This window comes from Zosterops lateralis, assembly GCF_965231275.1.
Source record: "Zosterops lateralis genome assembly, chromosome: 6".
Taxonomy (NCBI): Eukaryota; Metazoa; Chordata; class Aves; order Passeriformes; family Zosteropidae; genus Zosterops; species Zosterops lateralis.
In genome coordinates this window covers 17,532,898-17,546,343 of record NC_139761.1, presented here as the reverse complement: position 1 = coordinate 17,546,343, position 13,446 = coordinate 17,532,898, and the positions used below count along the sequence as shown (strand labels likewise).

The 13,446-nt window shown below is 35.3% G+C and overlaps 1 protein-coding gene across 1 annotated transcript in view; it reads right to left on the bottom strand.

Annotated features, from left to right (window-relative positions):
* EML5 (EMAP like 5) overlaps positions 1-13,446 on the bottom strand; it is a gene marked incomplete at its 5' end in the record, with an annotated part of 95,059 nt that overhangs the window by 7,420 nt on the left and 74,193 nt on the right. The window contains 7 exons of the mRNA XM_083863991.1: positions 1,811-1,968; positions 3,931-4,139; positions 5,016-5,189; positions 8,032-8,052; positions 9,941-10,039; positions 10,718-10,847; positions 11,882-11,960. Coding sequence (XP_083720117.1) covers positions 1,811-1,968; positions 3,931-4,139; positions 5,016-5,189; positions 8,032-8,052; positions 9,941-10,039; positions 10,718-10,847; positions 11,882-11,960 — 870 coding nt within the window. The remainder of the gene's footprint in view (positions 1-1,810; positions 1,969-3,930; positions 4,140-5,015; positions 5,190-8,031; positions 8,053-9,940; positions 10,040-10,717; positions 10,848-11,881; positions 11,961-13,446) is intronic.

Here is a 13,446-nt window from a genome sequence, read left to right as displayed (position 1 = left end):
ATGAGGCATTTTAGTCTGCTTTAAATTGTTAAAGATTCAGTTTGACTGACCAGTTGACACGCTGAGCCTCACAGCCCAGCAAGACACACTGATTCCCTCACTGCTCTACTTTACAGAACAAGTTGAAAGATGGGTGCTGCTGAACTTAGTCTGAAGGAGTAGCTCTGAGGGAATTTGTCTAGTCAAAAGAACAGTTAAGCATGCAAACCACAATCTCAATAATCAGACAAGCAGAGGTTTTCAAATTATAACTGAGAGAAACAGAAATGGTATATAATTCACTTTTGTGAAATAAATGATAGAAGATTTTCACTTTTGTGAAAATGTCATTATTTTCACTGCTGTAAAATAAGTTACACAGATATAGCAGACAAACCACACAACTAATAGGTATTAATTATGAAAACACTAAGTATTTCCTTCCTACTTGAAAAAACCCTGGTATTTCAGTACAGAACACATTGAAATAAAAATGTTTCAAAAAAAGAGATAATGTCTATTGGAACAGTGATAAATCTGGCAATTCTAGTTGAGCTGGGACATGTCTTATCTGTCTTCAATCTCCTCTAGAAACAAAAATACAATGTTCCACAATACCGAGCTGCTTTGATTACTGAATAATCTTACAAAGAACTTCAGAATGTTTAATCACAATTACTTATTTATAGTAGCATTAATAACAGAACTATTATGAATTAGAATTTATAATTTATAACTAATTAATAATTAATTAAAATTAACTATAATTATAACTATTATAAATTGATACTCCTTGCAGTAGTATATTCTTTGCTTCCCACTAGCACTATTTTGACATATGATTGATCATTGTACTCAGCAAGAAGATTTTACCAAAACAGGCTGGTGAACTGCAACTAAGTCAAAAAAAAGCATGCATTCTTCCCAAATGAAAATTTGTTTTGCATACTGTCAATACTTCATTTTCCCACAGGAGACTAATTCTGGGTTCTTATTGTTATTTGTTACTATTTGTTTCAGGTCAAATACTAATTATAAAGAGCCTCTGAAGCTAAGTGGTAGAGAGAATATCCTCCAAATAAAATAACAACAACATTTATAAATAGTAGAAGGAAATACTTTAAACACAGAAGTATGTTTTCAGTTGGGTCTGAAAAGATAAGTGGCCTGTGTGCTGCAAAATGGAGCACTGTCATGTCATCAGATGGATTGTATCTAATGCTGAAGCATTTTCTTATGATTAGAAAGGTACCAAAAATTAAAATGCTGGAGGAGATATTTTGCTTGCAGCCCCAGAAACAAAACACCTTGCTATACCTCAGATTTCAGAGAAGACAGCTTGCCTCTGCCATCATAACTAAGTAGATCTTTCCTTTGAAAGAAATTGTGCATCATACTGCTCTGAAATGTATCATTCATGTACTCAATCAAAACTGTACAAATTCCTTGGGTTAACAAACCTCAGTACATCTTCAGTGAAAAAAGTAATCCAAGGACTAGGTAACTTTTTAGTGCTTAAAGCTAAATGGGTGGTGGAGCTAGGAAATCTATAAGGCTCCTTCCAACTCTAACCATTCTGTGATTCCAAATTTCAGATTAAATGCTTTCTCTTACAGTCAATGGGAAAAATAGCTAATTGAAGCTCATATAGGGTTATTTGCACTTTGGAGGTGGTGGCTGCTTTTCTTCTTAACATCTATCAGGAATCTGAAAGGGACTACTCTTCTACCTTTAATGTTTCAACAAGTCTTGATAGGATGAATCCAAACCATTTTTAAAGAGTACACGCACATGCAGAAAAAAAAAAAAAAAAAGAAAAAAGAAGACTCACGGCCTTTCTTTCCCTCCTGTAACAATCAATCCATCCCTTAGTGTGGTGTACATTGTGAAAACAGGTCCGTTGTGAGCTTTGGCCACAATTCGTATCAACACATGATCTTTCCAAACACAAACATCTCCACTGATAGTACCTGTAAATGTCAAGTTATTCTGAAAAGGGGAAAAATATACTCATCATCTCATTCTGAGCAAGGTAGGAAGAAAAACATTCAGAAATAAACACCATTTGCATTCAGAGGCTAAATTGCTTTTATTTGCTCCTGCAGAAGAGGAAACTGTGGAAGAGGCAATAAGGACCTCTAGGGACAAAACAATGAGCTACTAAATTCCTTCTTGAAGTCTGAAAGATGCTTTTTTGTAGCTCAAAGATAATCACCACATTTCATTTTGCAAGAAAAAATGCAATGACTTAAGTTTCAGTCATATGGTTACCTATTCTTTCAGCCAATCAGGTGTGCAACATGTGGCAAAAAAGTACACAGTAAGTACTGACATTCTACACAAACACACAAGCACACAATTTTCACCCCCTTGCTATATATGTTATGCTTGCATAATTTTTGAGGTTAGGTGAAGAGACTCACATGGTTACAGAAACCGCTAGTTCAGGAAGAAAAGAGTTTTACTTTACTTAGAATTAAAAGCTGTCTGTTCTTTACTTCTGCTTCCTGCTCTCGAGAGGTAGTAAAAATAAATTTAATTACCTCTGAAATAAGAGGGCTATTTATTAGGATTAGGAACTGGTTATTGAGCAAAACCAGTTTAGTAACTTAGATGAATCCTCTAATTCAATATCATGTGTAGTATTACCACGTTTCAAGAGTATCAGTACACATGTACACATGTGGCACAAACACTTTCCTTGACTGAAGCAGGTTGATGCTCTACATCCTTTTTTTTAAGGGGCCTGTGTGTGGCTCTAATAAAATAAAAGAGGACTGGAAACGAAGTTGAGAGCAGATCCTCAGATCATCCTCACAGCTTAACTGTAGCACTCTTTCCAACTCCTGTTTAGGGAGAGCTGAAGCAGCTCCTTTGGAGACAAAAGCAAGAAGAGCACTCCCAAAACTGCTCCCTACAGAAGTATTGAGAACATACCAGGTTTGGCTTTATTCAGTTTGCACAAAACCCCTGACAGATTTTCACAAAACTCTTGACAGCTCTCCCTCCTCAACCCTCATACCAAACTTCAGGCCATGCAGCATACACCCTGATTCTCACACTAAGAAGATGTCTGTTCATAAGAATGTTTACCAACTTCCTAAAAGGTTTCCCAAACCCTTGACTAATGCCTGGGCTGGGCATCAATAACAGTTACCATCTGGAAAATTTCTTGGTTTTTTGTAAGACCTTCATCTAAATCAGGTAGACACCACTGTGTAAAAGAGACAGTGTAGCAAAAAAAAAGGAATCCACAGCCCAGTTAGAGTTTCAAAAATCAAAACTGGTGTAAGTTCAGTTTGGAGAAAACAGGCAGATGGTCAAACAGGACAGAAATGCAGGCAATCAAAGGAAAGGATCACTTCACAAAAGGTATCTGTGGCTTTCTGCCCTGGTGAAGATATGAGTACTGCTCATGCAGAGAAACTCCAGACACAGCAGTCCTGTGAAATTTAGCAAGATGGCCTGCACATGTCCAAAAACCCACAAAGTAAAAGAAACCCCTAAAGCAGATGTCTAACAGTGTCCAACATTAACAAATGCCCCAGGACAATGCTGCTCTCTGATCACCCATGAGCAATAGCACAAACAGATTACAAAACAATCACCTCCAGGTGGGCATAAAATTAGCCTCATTTCTACTGTTTGGTTCCTGCAGTCTAGACTCAGCTTTGTTTTACCTGGATTAAATAACAAGCAGTGTTATTTAATCAGTTCAAAGCATCTATGTTTGTTTCTCCAGAAAACATACAAACCCATAGTCTTGTCCTTTCTGTTCTAAAAAAAGGTGGTACTAGCTCTAACTAGCACATAAGTATTAGGAATGCTAAACTGAGTTTAACAACTGATATACTCATCAGCAGGTTATAAGTCTCACTGAACTGCATAAAGGTAGAAAAGTAAAAAAAGGTTTTTTTGATGAATTTTCAGGTGGTTTTTTGAAGTACGTACCGCTCCAAAAGCTACAGAAAGCATCGTCTGCATGCGGGCATCTTCTATGGAGCTCAGCAGCCCTTTTTTACTGAGGAGAGCTCTTCCAGCCAGGGTCCAGAACCTGACGTGTTTTACTCCCACAGAAACAAACTGTGTATCTGAATCTGGCCTGAATTCTGCTACAAATATACGCTGGTTGTGACCAGCTCGGCTGGCAATTTTGGCACCTGGCAGAAAGAAAATGGACATTTTGAATTTTATGAGAAAAATACACGCTTCTGGTTAAAAAATGTTAAAATAATTTTGACCCATACGAAGATTACTCAGTTGGGATACTTAGCTGCCATTCTGAATGTCTATCAACCCTTAAGATGAACACAGGCATGTTCTGACCACACATCCTGCATCCTACCTAAGATTATATAAATACACACCTGACATTGCATCCATCACCACAGGATCTATCAGACAAGCTGTGAGAGATCACTTTTTATAAACTTGATATTTGATCTTTAACATTCTGAGTGTTACTAGTTGATCAATAGCAACCCCCAAAGACCCATAATCTGGGCGTGGCCTTGCCAGGAAGAAAGGAGACAAGGAAAGGAGCTCGAATCTCTTTAGCCTAAATCAGGAATACAGATCAAAGCTGATCTGAAAACATGTAGCATAGCTCAAGGCACTGATTACATGCCTAGAGGAGTTGTCCTGGCACCCCATTTCTGCAATTTGCAACTTTCGGGAATAATTGTAGGAGTATGACAACCTAGTCAGCAATCAGACTTTAGAGAAGAGTAAAGTAATAATGATGATGATGATGATGATGATAATGACAATTTAAAAAAAGAGAAAACCTTACATTATTCTTACTGGAAATCAGTGAATTATCTTGATCTTTACACAATAGTTTCAATGGAGATATATTTAACAGTCATTAGAATGGATAAACACATCTATTTTAGATCTTGCTGCACGGAGCAGAGTGCACAGCATTTGTTGTAATAATTTTTGATCAGCCGATGCTTTAATGTCACAATTGCTCTTGACTCAAGGCAACATATTTCTAATATAAATACCTTCTACAAAACCAGTCTCTTTCCTACCTTCCTGCCACTTCCAAATGGTAATGGTATGTTCAGGATCCAGCCCTACGGACAGCAGCAGTTTGCCAGTGGCACTGAAACTGACTGAGCAAACGCCCTTGGAATGGTAGCACCGCAGTACCGACAGTGTCTGCTTGTTCATTGCATCCCATACATGAATAGAAGGAGCTGTAGCTACACGAATATAAAAACATGCCATTAGTATTCATTTTGAAAATGTGTGATAATTTGCTTATTGAAGCAGTTAATATTTTTTAATAAGCATTTCCCAAAAATTGCTGTGTTCAGATGGGGGAAAGAGAGAAAGAAAAGAAAGGAGATTTTGCCCTCCCTTTGGAAACCAATTTATGACAAACAGATCATTAGGTAGGATGATCAAGTTGGCCTCATTACATAACCAGAGATGTTAAGTTGTAGTTTAATTTTGTTATGGGACTTGTGAAACACAACAGAAGTTCTAAAAGCAAGCTGTCTTCTCCTGTTTTTCTCTTAGTAAAATGTAGAGCAGCATGCTAACTCAAAAAGCTTCATAAAGCTGCTCATCAAGAATGTAACTTCTACATGGAGCTTTTGGACAACTGACAACTACAGAGAAATCAGTTTACAGTGCAGGGCCAAAATCTCCTTTCTACAAAATGGCCCCCTGTCTGAAATGCTTGCCTTCTTAGGAGAATATCAGCCCAATCGTTGGCTTGCTTACCCATGTAGAAGAACAATGGTATTTAGTCTGCATTGTTTAGACTGGAAGCTCTCTGCAGTAAAAAACTGTCTTTCCATGCTACCAATTTATGTGATTGTCTCTACCATGATGGCAGCTGCTCTTTTCCCCAATGCCTTCTCAAAAGATCTTGCAATCCATATATAGTTTAAAATCTCTGAGCAGCATCCAAGGTATTTCCAAGACAGTAAGTTTCTCAAACTTCTTCAGTTCTGAACTCTAATAAATTTGACTGTAGTCTGAAGGTTACTGGTATTTGTCATAGCCCTAGATTCACATAAACTAAATTCTCTTTCAGATTCATGCTTTGTGTTTCTAATCAGCTAAATCTAGGCCCTCAAAGGCATGTATGTGATGGGAAACAGTAGGCACAGGGACTTAGGCAAAATTTCAGCCACATGAAACTCAGTTTTTGAGCACAATTCCACAGCTATTCCAAAAGTCTTTAGGACCTACTTCCTCATTTCTTTTATTTACATTTGGAATTCCCTCTCATGGCAGCAACATGGTGTTATCATTACCTTTTACTACAGTGTAGTATGGACATGTCATTAAAACAGAAAGGGTAGGAGTTGACAGCAACAAGCGCTTCCCAAAAATTGTCAGCAAACTCCTTGCTGTTCTTATGGGAAGCTGAGGGAAGGGAAAGCTTCATATGGCTCTGAACTGTTTTTCACTCTTCAACACTCTCCTTGGTAAAACTCTGTATTACCCTTGAATTGCACACTTTTGGCCCAGTAACCTTGGCCAAAAGCTTTCTTTTGGGTGGCAGACAGAAACTGTCACCTAGTTTTCCTGAATAAGAACTGAGAAGATCTTTCAGAGCAAGAGCTGCAAGACAGAAAACATGGACTCTTAGGTCCTTCTATGTGATGGAATCCTTCTGAAGGTCTCTGTCCTGACACTGAATCCTGCTTGTGTACTCAACACTTTCATAAGAGGGATGTTCTAATGTGTCATCTCCTTCTGGGAGCAGTTAGATAAAAGTACCATGGGCTGGCAGGACAGAAAAAATCTTTAGTAAGGTGAATCAAACCTACACCCAGTCATTAGGAAACTTTATTTGTCATTCTAGCCTAGTACAAATATTATTGCTTCAAGAACCTCTACATCATTGTAGACAATTGAAAATTGGAACTCAAAAAGCAAAAGTTGTGGGTAAGAAGGATGCCCAATAGTCATTGATAAATTTTAAGTAAAACTTTTCAACTTTTTAATGAATGCAGGCAGCAGCTTTGATTCCAGACTAATGGGTCCAGAAAGAAAAGAAAAAAGTAGAGAGTGCTCATTTCAGGCAGTGACAACAGAATTTAGTAACATACACAAGGTTCAAACTGAAGTTGCAGTAGGAAGAAGGCACATGACACAGGAGCACCATATGCAAGACTAAAGATGTTCTTTCATATAAATATCCATATCATCATTATTTTTTTTAAAATACAGGTTAAAAGTGTGGGAAAAGGTACCTATATTCTTCCTCCCATCCTTAGAGCAAGCACCATTTGCCATATTTAAGAGAAATCAACACACGTTAACGATGTCAATGAACATTTGTTCTTACAGAACAAGCTTTAGATCCACATGAAGATTATTACACTTTGTAGTACACATGACCATACATTTATGCATCTCTGAAGATTCTTCACAAGACAGACAAGTATGGCTGCTCAACAATGAACTCATTCGCACATGATGGTGATGAGTTTTTACAATTACAATTGAAAAAAAAATACTAATAAAAAAATCTCAGTCAAAACTGTCAAAATGTTAAAGACCCAAAATGATATAGGAAAAATTAAACTGACATAATAGAAAGCATTTTGGATCAGTGGTAATAACCGCATGACAATTGTACATAAATGTGAAAGGTGATTAGTTTTTTCACTCAGTCACCTAGGCCTCCTCAATAGAATTTACTTTAGAAATGCATATTTAAAATTACACTCAATTGAAGGTCTAAACCAAATGTTGTGAGCCCCAGCACGTCTACGAAACTGGCAAGCATACATGGGAATGCTATAGAGCAGTATGTATTAGAACTCACTAATAACTAAGCAGCAAGGAGGGAATATGCTTCAACAAGAATAGTTTTAAGTGTTTTCTAACATTTTAAATTTTTCTATATTTACAGTATGCTGAGTTGTTTTGACTTATATTCAGTGCTGACAGTAATATGACTGATACATGGGATTTAATAAACTAAAAATGAATTCACATCACTTATGCCTCTATAAAGCTGCAGATGGCTACTAGATAGACTAACTACACCTGAAGACGTTAATATTTTGTTTCCCTTACCTGACATATCTGCTGAGTCTCCTGTAATGGAAAAGCAGCAGAAAAATAATTAGATCAGAAACAAGATAAGTGCTAAAGAAAATATATGGCATATTCAGTGTAATTTCTTAACACACACCTTGATGTCATCTTTTTGCATTACAGCAGCACCAATACTGCTGTTAAAGATAAGTAATCACTGATAAAAGGAGGTCACATCAGAAATAAATCAGAGAATGAATATATTGAATTAATGAATATATTTTAGTTTCCATTTTGAGCTACAACACAAAAATCTAGTTTTGGTGTATGTTAGGTCTCTCTCAGCCAAAATAAATGAAAAACCTATTTTTTCATGTCATTGATATTTTAACAAATTAAGTGGGGAAAAAATGGTACGAAGAAGTAGCATTTGAGTACCTGAAGATTCAATAAATCTTTTGAAGATTTAAATCATTATGGTGACACTATTTGTGCCAACTGTATCAGTAAGAAAAGTAGCAGCAATTAAGTATGTTCTTTATAGAGTATATACGCTCCTTAACATCACTTCAAAATCAAAAAATAAGTGCTGTTTTAAGATATTTCACTTCCAGCTTATTTTAATTCTCTTCTTAAAAGTGTATGTAATTTTTAAGTGTCATCTGATTTGTCCCTGCTTCGTATGCCTTCATTCACTGTTAAAATTTTTCTACTGCTAGTTGACGTAGAAAGCATTATGAAAATGAAAAAAGGATTAAGTCTTGTGTTTTGTAAGATGGACACTAGAAGAAAAATCTACACATTCCTTCCCTACAGAAAGGCAAACAGGATCAGATTAAGAAATATGATGAAAAAGCAATTTCTCAAAGACAATACAAAGTTTGTAATTCTTGCAAATGCTCTTTGCAATCAAACCACAGACAAAAATCTGCTGATGATTTTTTCCATTTAAATAATTTCCATTAAAAAATGTTCAAGATTATGTGAGGCAAGAAATTCATCAAGAAAGGAAGCTATTTTAGCTAAGCAGTTAGTATTATCAGTGAGTCAATTTTAATGAGAAATGCACCTTAAAACCCAAAAGACGCAGGAAAGTAGGTAATAAACTCTTCAGAACTGATTGGATATACATGAAACCTCTAAAACAAACATAAACAAAAAAAAGCTATTTTGGCTGAAATAAAATAAGGGGGGGTTTTGTATTTTATGCACTGAAGAAAATAATGTGGGTTTGAATCTGCTGAGAACCACTGGAAGATATGAAAACTACAACCAGATTGTAGGGCTACAAAATCACTACTCTACAAAATCTAGAAACAGCAATTCCTACCAGCTATGCTAATGTAAAATGGACTGCTTTTTCTTTATTTTTTTTTAACTGAATTTTTCATAGATCTTAATGTCACTATGTTTTACATATATATATATGTATATATATATATATACACATTTTTCCTCTAAATCCCAAATTATCTGTAGGGAACACCATTAAGCTTTGGTTCTGCCTGGAATATTACAGCTATATTATATCCAACCACCAAGCAGGTATTATAAATCTACCTGATTAGGTAAACCCTACAAAAGATTGACATGTATTTTAAGAAATGAAGGTTAGCTCTATTCTTTGGAAGGGCTATGACTCTTTGGAAGGTCTAACACAAGCTGATAGTTCAACACAACCAGACTAATTTAATGGGGCTTACAAGTTCTGAAAAAAATAGTTTTGATAATATTCCAAACAGAAGATATGTTTAATCTTTCATGCCTCAATATTTTTGTCAAATTTATTCAATTACACTTGAAGGAACATATAAAGAGGACAGGTAACTGAGTAACACTCATACAAACGGAGATAGCATAATCAAATATTTTTGTGATTTATCATGAATTTACAAGGCCTTGATTGCATGCTGTTATGTTAATTCTTTTTACAAAAATACAAACATACCTACTTGGCCAGTTGCCACTATGTTGGTAAACTTGGGGTGCTGATTCACAGTGAGGCACAAAATATCATCATTGTGTTCCTGGTAAAATGACTGAGAGCCTAAAAATAAGAAAAGAAATCAAACCCTAGTTCAACTTTAATTAAAACATTTATACACACATAGACATGGCTAATGTTTGAAAATTTTATAATATTTGCTAGAAAACAGCATTATGGTCATATTGCATTTTGAAGTGTAAAACTAGAAAACAGAAACTCCTAATTTTTTATCTTGACTTCAACACACAGCACTCAGTAATTCCAAACTATTCCCTCAAGTTTTACACAGCAAGTTGCTTAACTATCACAGAAACAAATGGCATTGTGTACTTTTTTAAAGGTCTAAGTTATCTAAACTGACTGGGTTATTGGAAAGGAAAATATGTGATACAGATGACTGAAAAGTAAACCAAATAAAAATGTTAGAAAAAAAATAAATTAAAATTACCCCATCATTCATCTCTTTAGTTTCTCTGATCATTTCAACATGCAAATTTCAGAAAGTTAATACCAAAAAAACCCAAATCTTTACTTTCTTTAAAGCTCAGTCACCAGGAATATTTCAGTACCCTTGTTTGCTTGTGTAGCTATTATGAGTATTTTCTACAGACTGAATTTTTAGCAACAAATAACATTTTTCCACATCCTTTTACAATGCTTAAAGCATATTAATTACTTTATAAACTGTAACTCCATGAGTGCAAAGAAACATTTTCCCTCCAGTGAGTTTTCTCTTACCTGTTGCCACATTATACAAGATCCCAATAGAAGCAGTGTGATAAATTACATCAGCACCATCATTCAAATAGTGCACATTGTTTCTGCAGTCCTTGCCTCGATACCCAAATGCCAGCTCCAAAATTAGGTCCTAAAAAAAGACAGTCATATCAATAGACACACAAAACCTTAAAGCAGTTATGAACTTCCCATTCTTCTGTAGGAATTAATTTTTTTATTTATGCCCTTATGTCGTAAAGGAGTTTAACAACACCTCAAACCAAGAGCAACTGAGCCCGTGCCTCCCCTGTCAGTTCACACAGCTGCTCATTCTTGTCACACACAGCAGTGTCACCCCTTCACACCGCTCAGGGGGATGCTGCAGAATGTGCATATAATGCACACAGACATATATATACACACTGAAAGAGATACTCATACACATCAATAAATAAAGTGCAGTGAAGAATTAAGTTCCTTTAAAGCAGAAGACACTAAGAAACAAAGAATGACAAACACTGGTCCACAATTTAATTCCAGTCAGCAACTAGAAACCTAACTTACAGCCTAAAACTTCTAGAGCACTGATGTCAAAAAGCTGCTTATCATGCTACACCAAATATTTTGCAGAATCAACAATATTTGGGTTGGTAAAGAACTGCATTTTCCAAGGTTAGATGAAATTTTTACTTCAAATTAATCAAAAATTGGTATATTTCTTTGCAATTGCCATGTAATGAAAAAACAGGTGCCAAAGCTGAACTCATCATTAATAGGATTTTTAAAATTATTTTTAAAACTCTTATCAGTGATGAATTTAAAATGAAGTTTTAAAATAAATTCTAAGAAGACTGGAATTAAAAAATGCTTAGCTTTATTAGCAACAATACACCCTTTAACAATCCAGTTATCTAAACAAGCCATCCTGCTTTCTACAGCCAGTTCTAAGGTTTCATGTTTACTAGGAATTGAATTATATTCCATTTTATTTGCAAGAAAAAGGAATATTTTTTATTATTTACTAGAAAAAATTGTCTCCCACTTTTTCTACTATTTTCCCACTATTCACTATTTCCACCTCTGATATATTTAGAATAAAACAATCATTTAATGTGTTCACAGGTGTGTCAGTTTCTGGCAAAACAAAATCCTAAAAGAAGATGAGAAAAGCAATGTTTTTCTTACCTCTATAGGTCTCTTTTTTTTCCCCACATTATTTGTCTGAAGTTTCTCTGGCTGTGGCAATGCCCTACTAACTGGTGGTCTGAAATAAAGAACTGTGAATAAGAGAAGGCTGTCCGTCACCCATTCCATACTAACAGTACCTTCCAACCTGCTAATGCATAGGGAATCTTATAGCCCTGGCACACTCAACTCACGTTCATATTCATCTTTAAAAGAAATACCTCTGTCAAAGCAGAAAGACAAAACCTAAAAATCCTTTGTTTAACATGCTAGGTTCTCTAATTCTTCAGCAATCCATAGAGTTAAAGTAAAAGCTTGTTTTAAAATGACTGACCACTTTTAAAATATTCTTAGCTTTTTCCAGCTATGTTTTCAAGGTACTTTCATCTTCTCTGCAGCGATTTTACTGAATAGAGGCTTACCTGATTAATCTAATAATGCCTCTTTCCACATGCCTCCAACAGATCCCTAATTTTTCCTGCCTTTGTAACAGTTTATAAAGAACTCCAGAGGCACCTGCCCATTCAGTGTTACATAACTGAAACGGGATATTGATCAAGGCTTATGTGGAAGTAAACCAAGACCATGCAAATGCAGGAGTAACAGCCATAACTTATACTCCACTGTTCTGAATAGCCCAGATTTAATTAAGAAATCTCAATTAGATATGTTTAACAAATATCCATAACGTCTTTCACATTACATTCAACTGTACCTATACAAAGAAACACATAAACAAATAAGCTTTATTTATTAATTATATGCAACTATTCTTAGCAATTTGCAGGAGCATTGATTATTGATTCTATAGATATAGCATCAGCATTTGTGGCTGTAATAACAATCCTTTAAACTTGACCTTTAAAAGGAGCAATTAGTTTAAAAATAAATTCTATGCATAAATTCAGTGACATCCAGATTATTTAATCCAGTAGGCAGTGTAATAAACTAATATCAAACATAAAGCAATGTCTCTTTCATATTCCTTCTTAGTATGAAGTACTTCTAATTTCATCTCTGCTCTTCAATGATGACTTTGATTCAAAATAATGACTGTCTTTTCTCAGAACAATATGTTTTGCTTGTACACTGTGTATTTTGAAGGTCAGTTGAGAAGCATTTTTTTTCAGTTAATCAAATAAAATACCATTTTCTTAGATTTATTTCTTCATTTTCCCTGTCTAATTTTAATACAAAACAGCTCACTCCAGAATGTTTCATAAGACTTTATATTTTTAGTTTCTGATTTTTCATGGACAAGTCTGCAACAGTCTCATTACTGTTCCTTTAGAAATTACCAAAACACAGCATTAAAAGCCCTTCTTCCATTTGCCAGCCTCATATTTGACATAGAGCACTCAAACCTCATCTCTTTCCCCCTCTCCTACCCTGGCCTTAATTCACTTATGTCCCTGAAACACAGAGGGAAAAATTAGTTGGAGGGAGAAAAAAAGGCAGAAAAATTAAATATAGCAGAAGAACATATTTGAAGCTAGATGAAAACAGTAAAAATGAAAGGATATGGTTCTGATGAGATTTATGTCTCCAGAACTGAGTATTTCTCT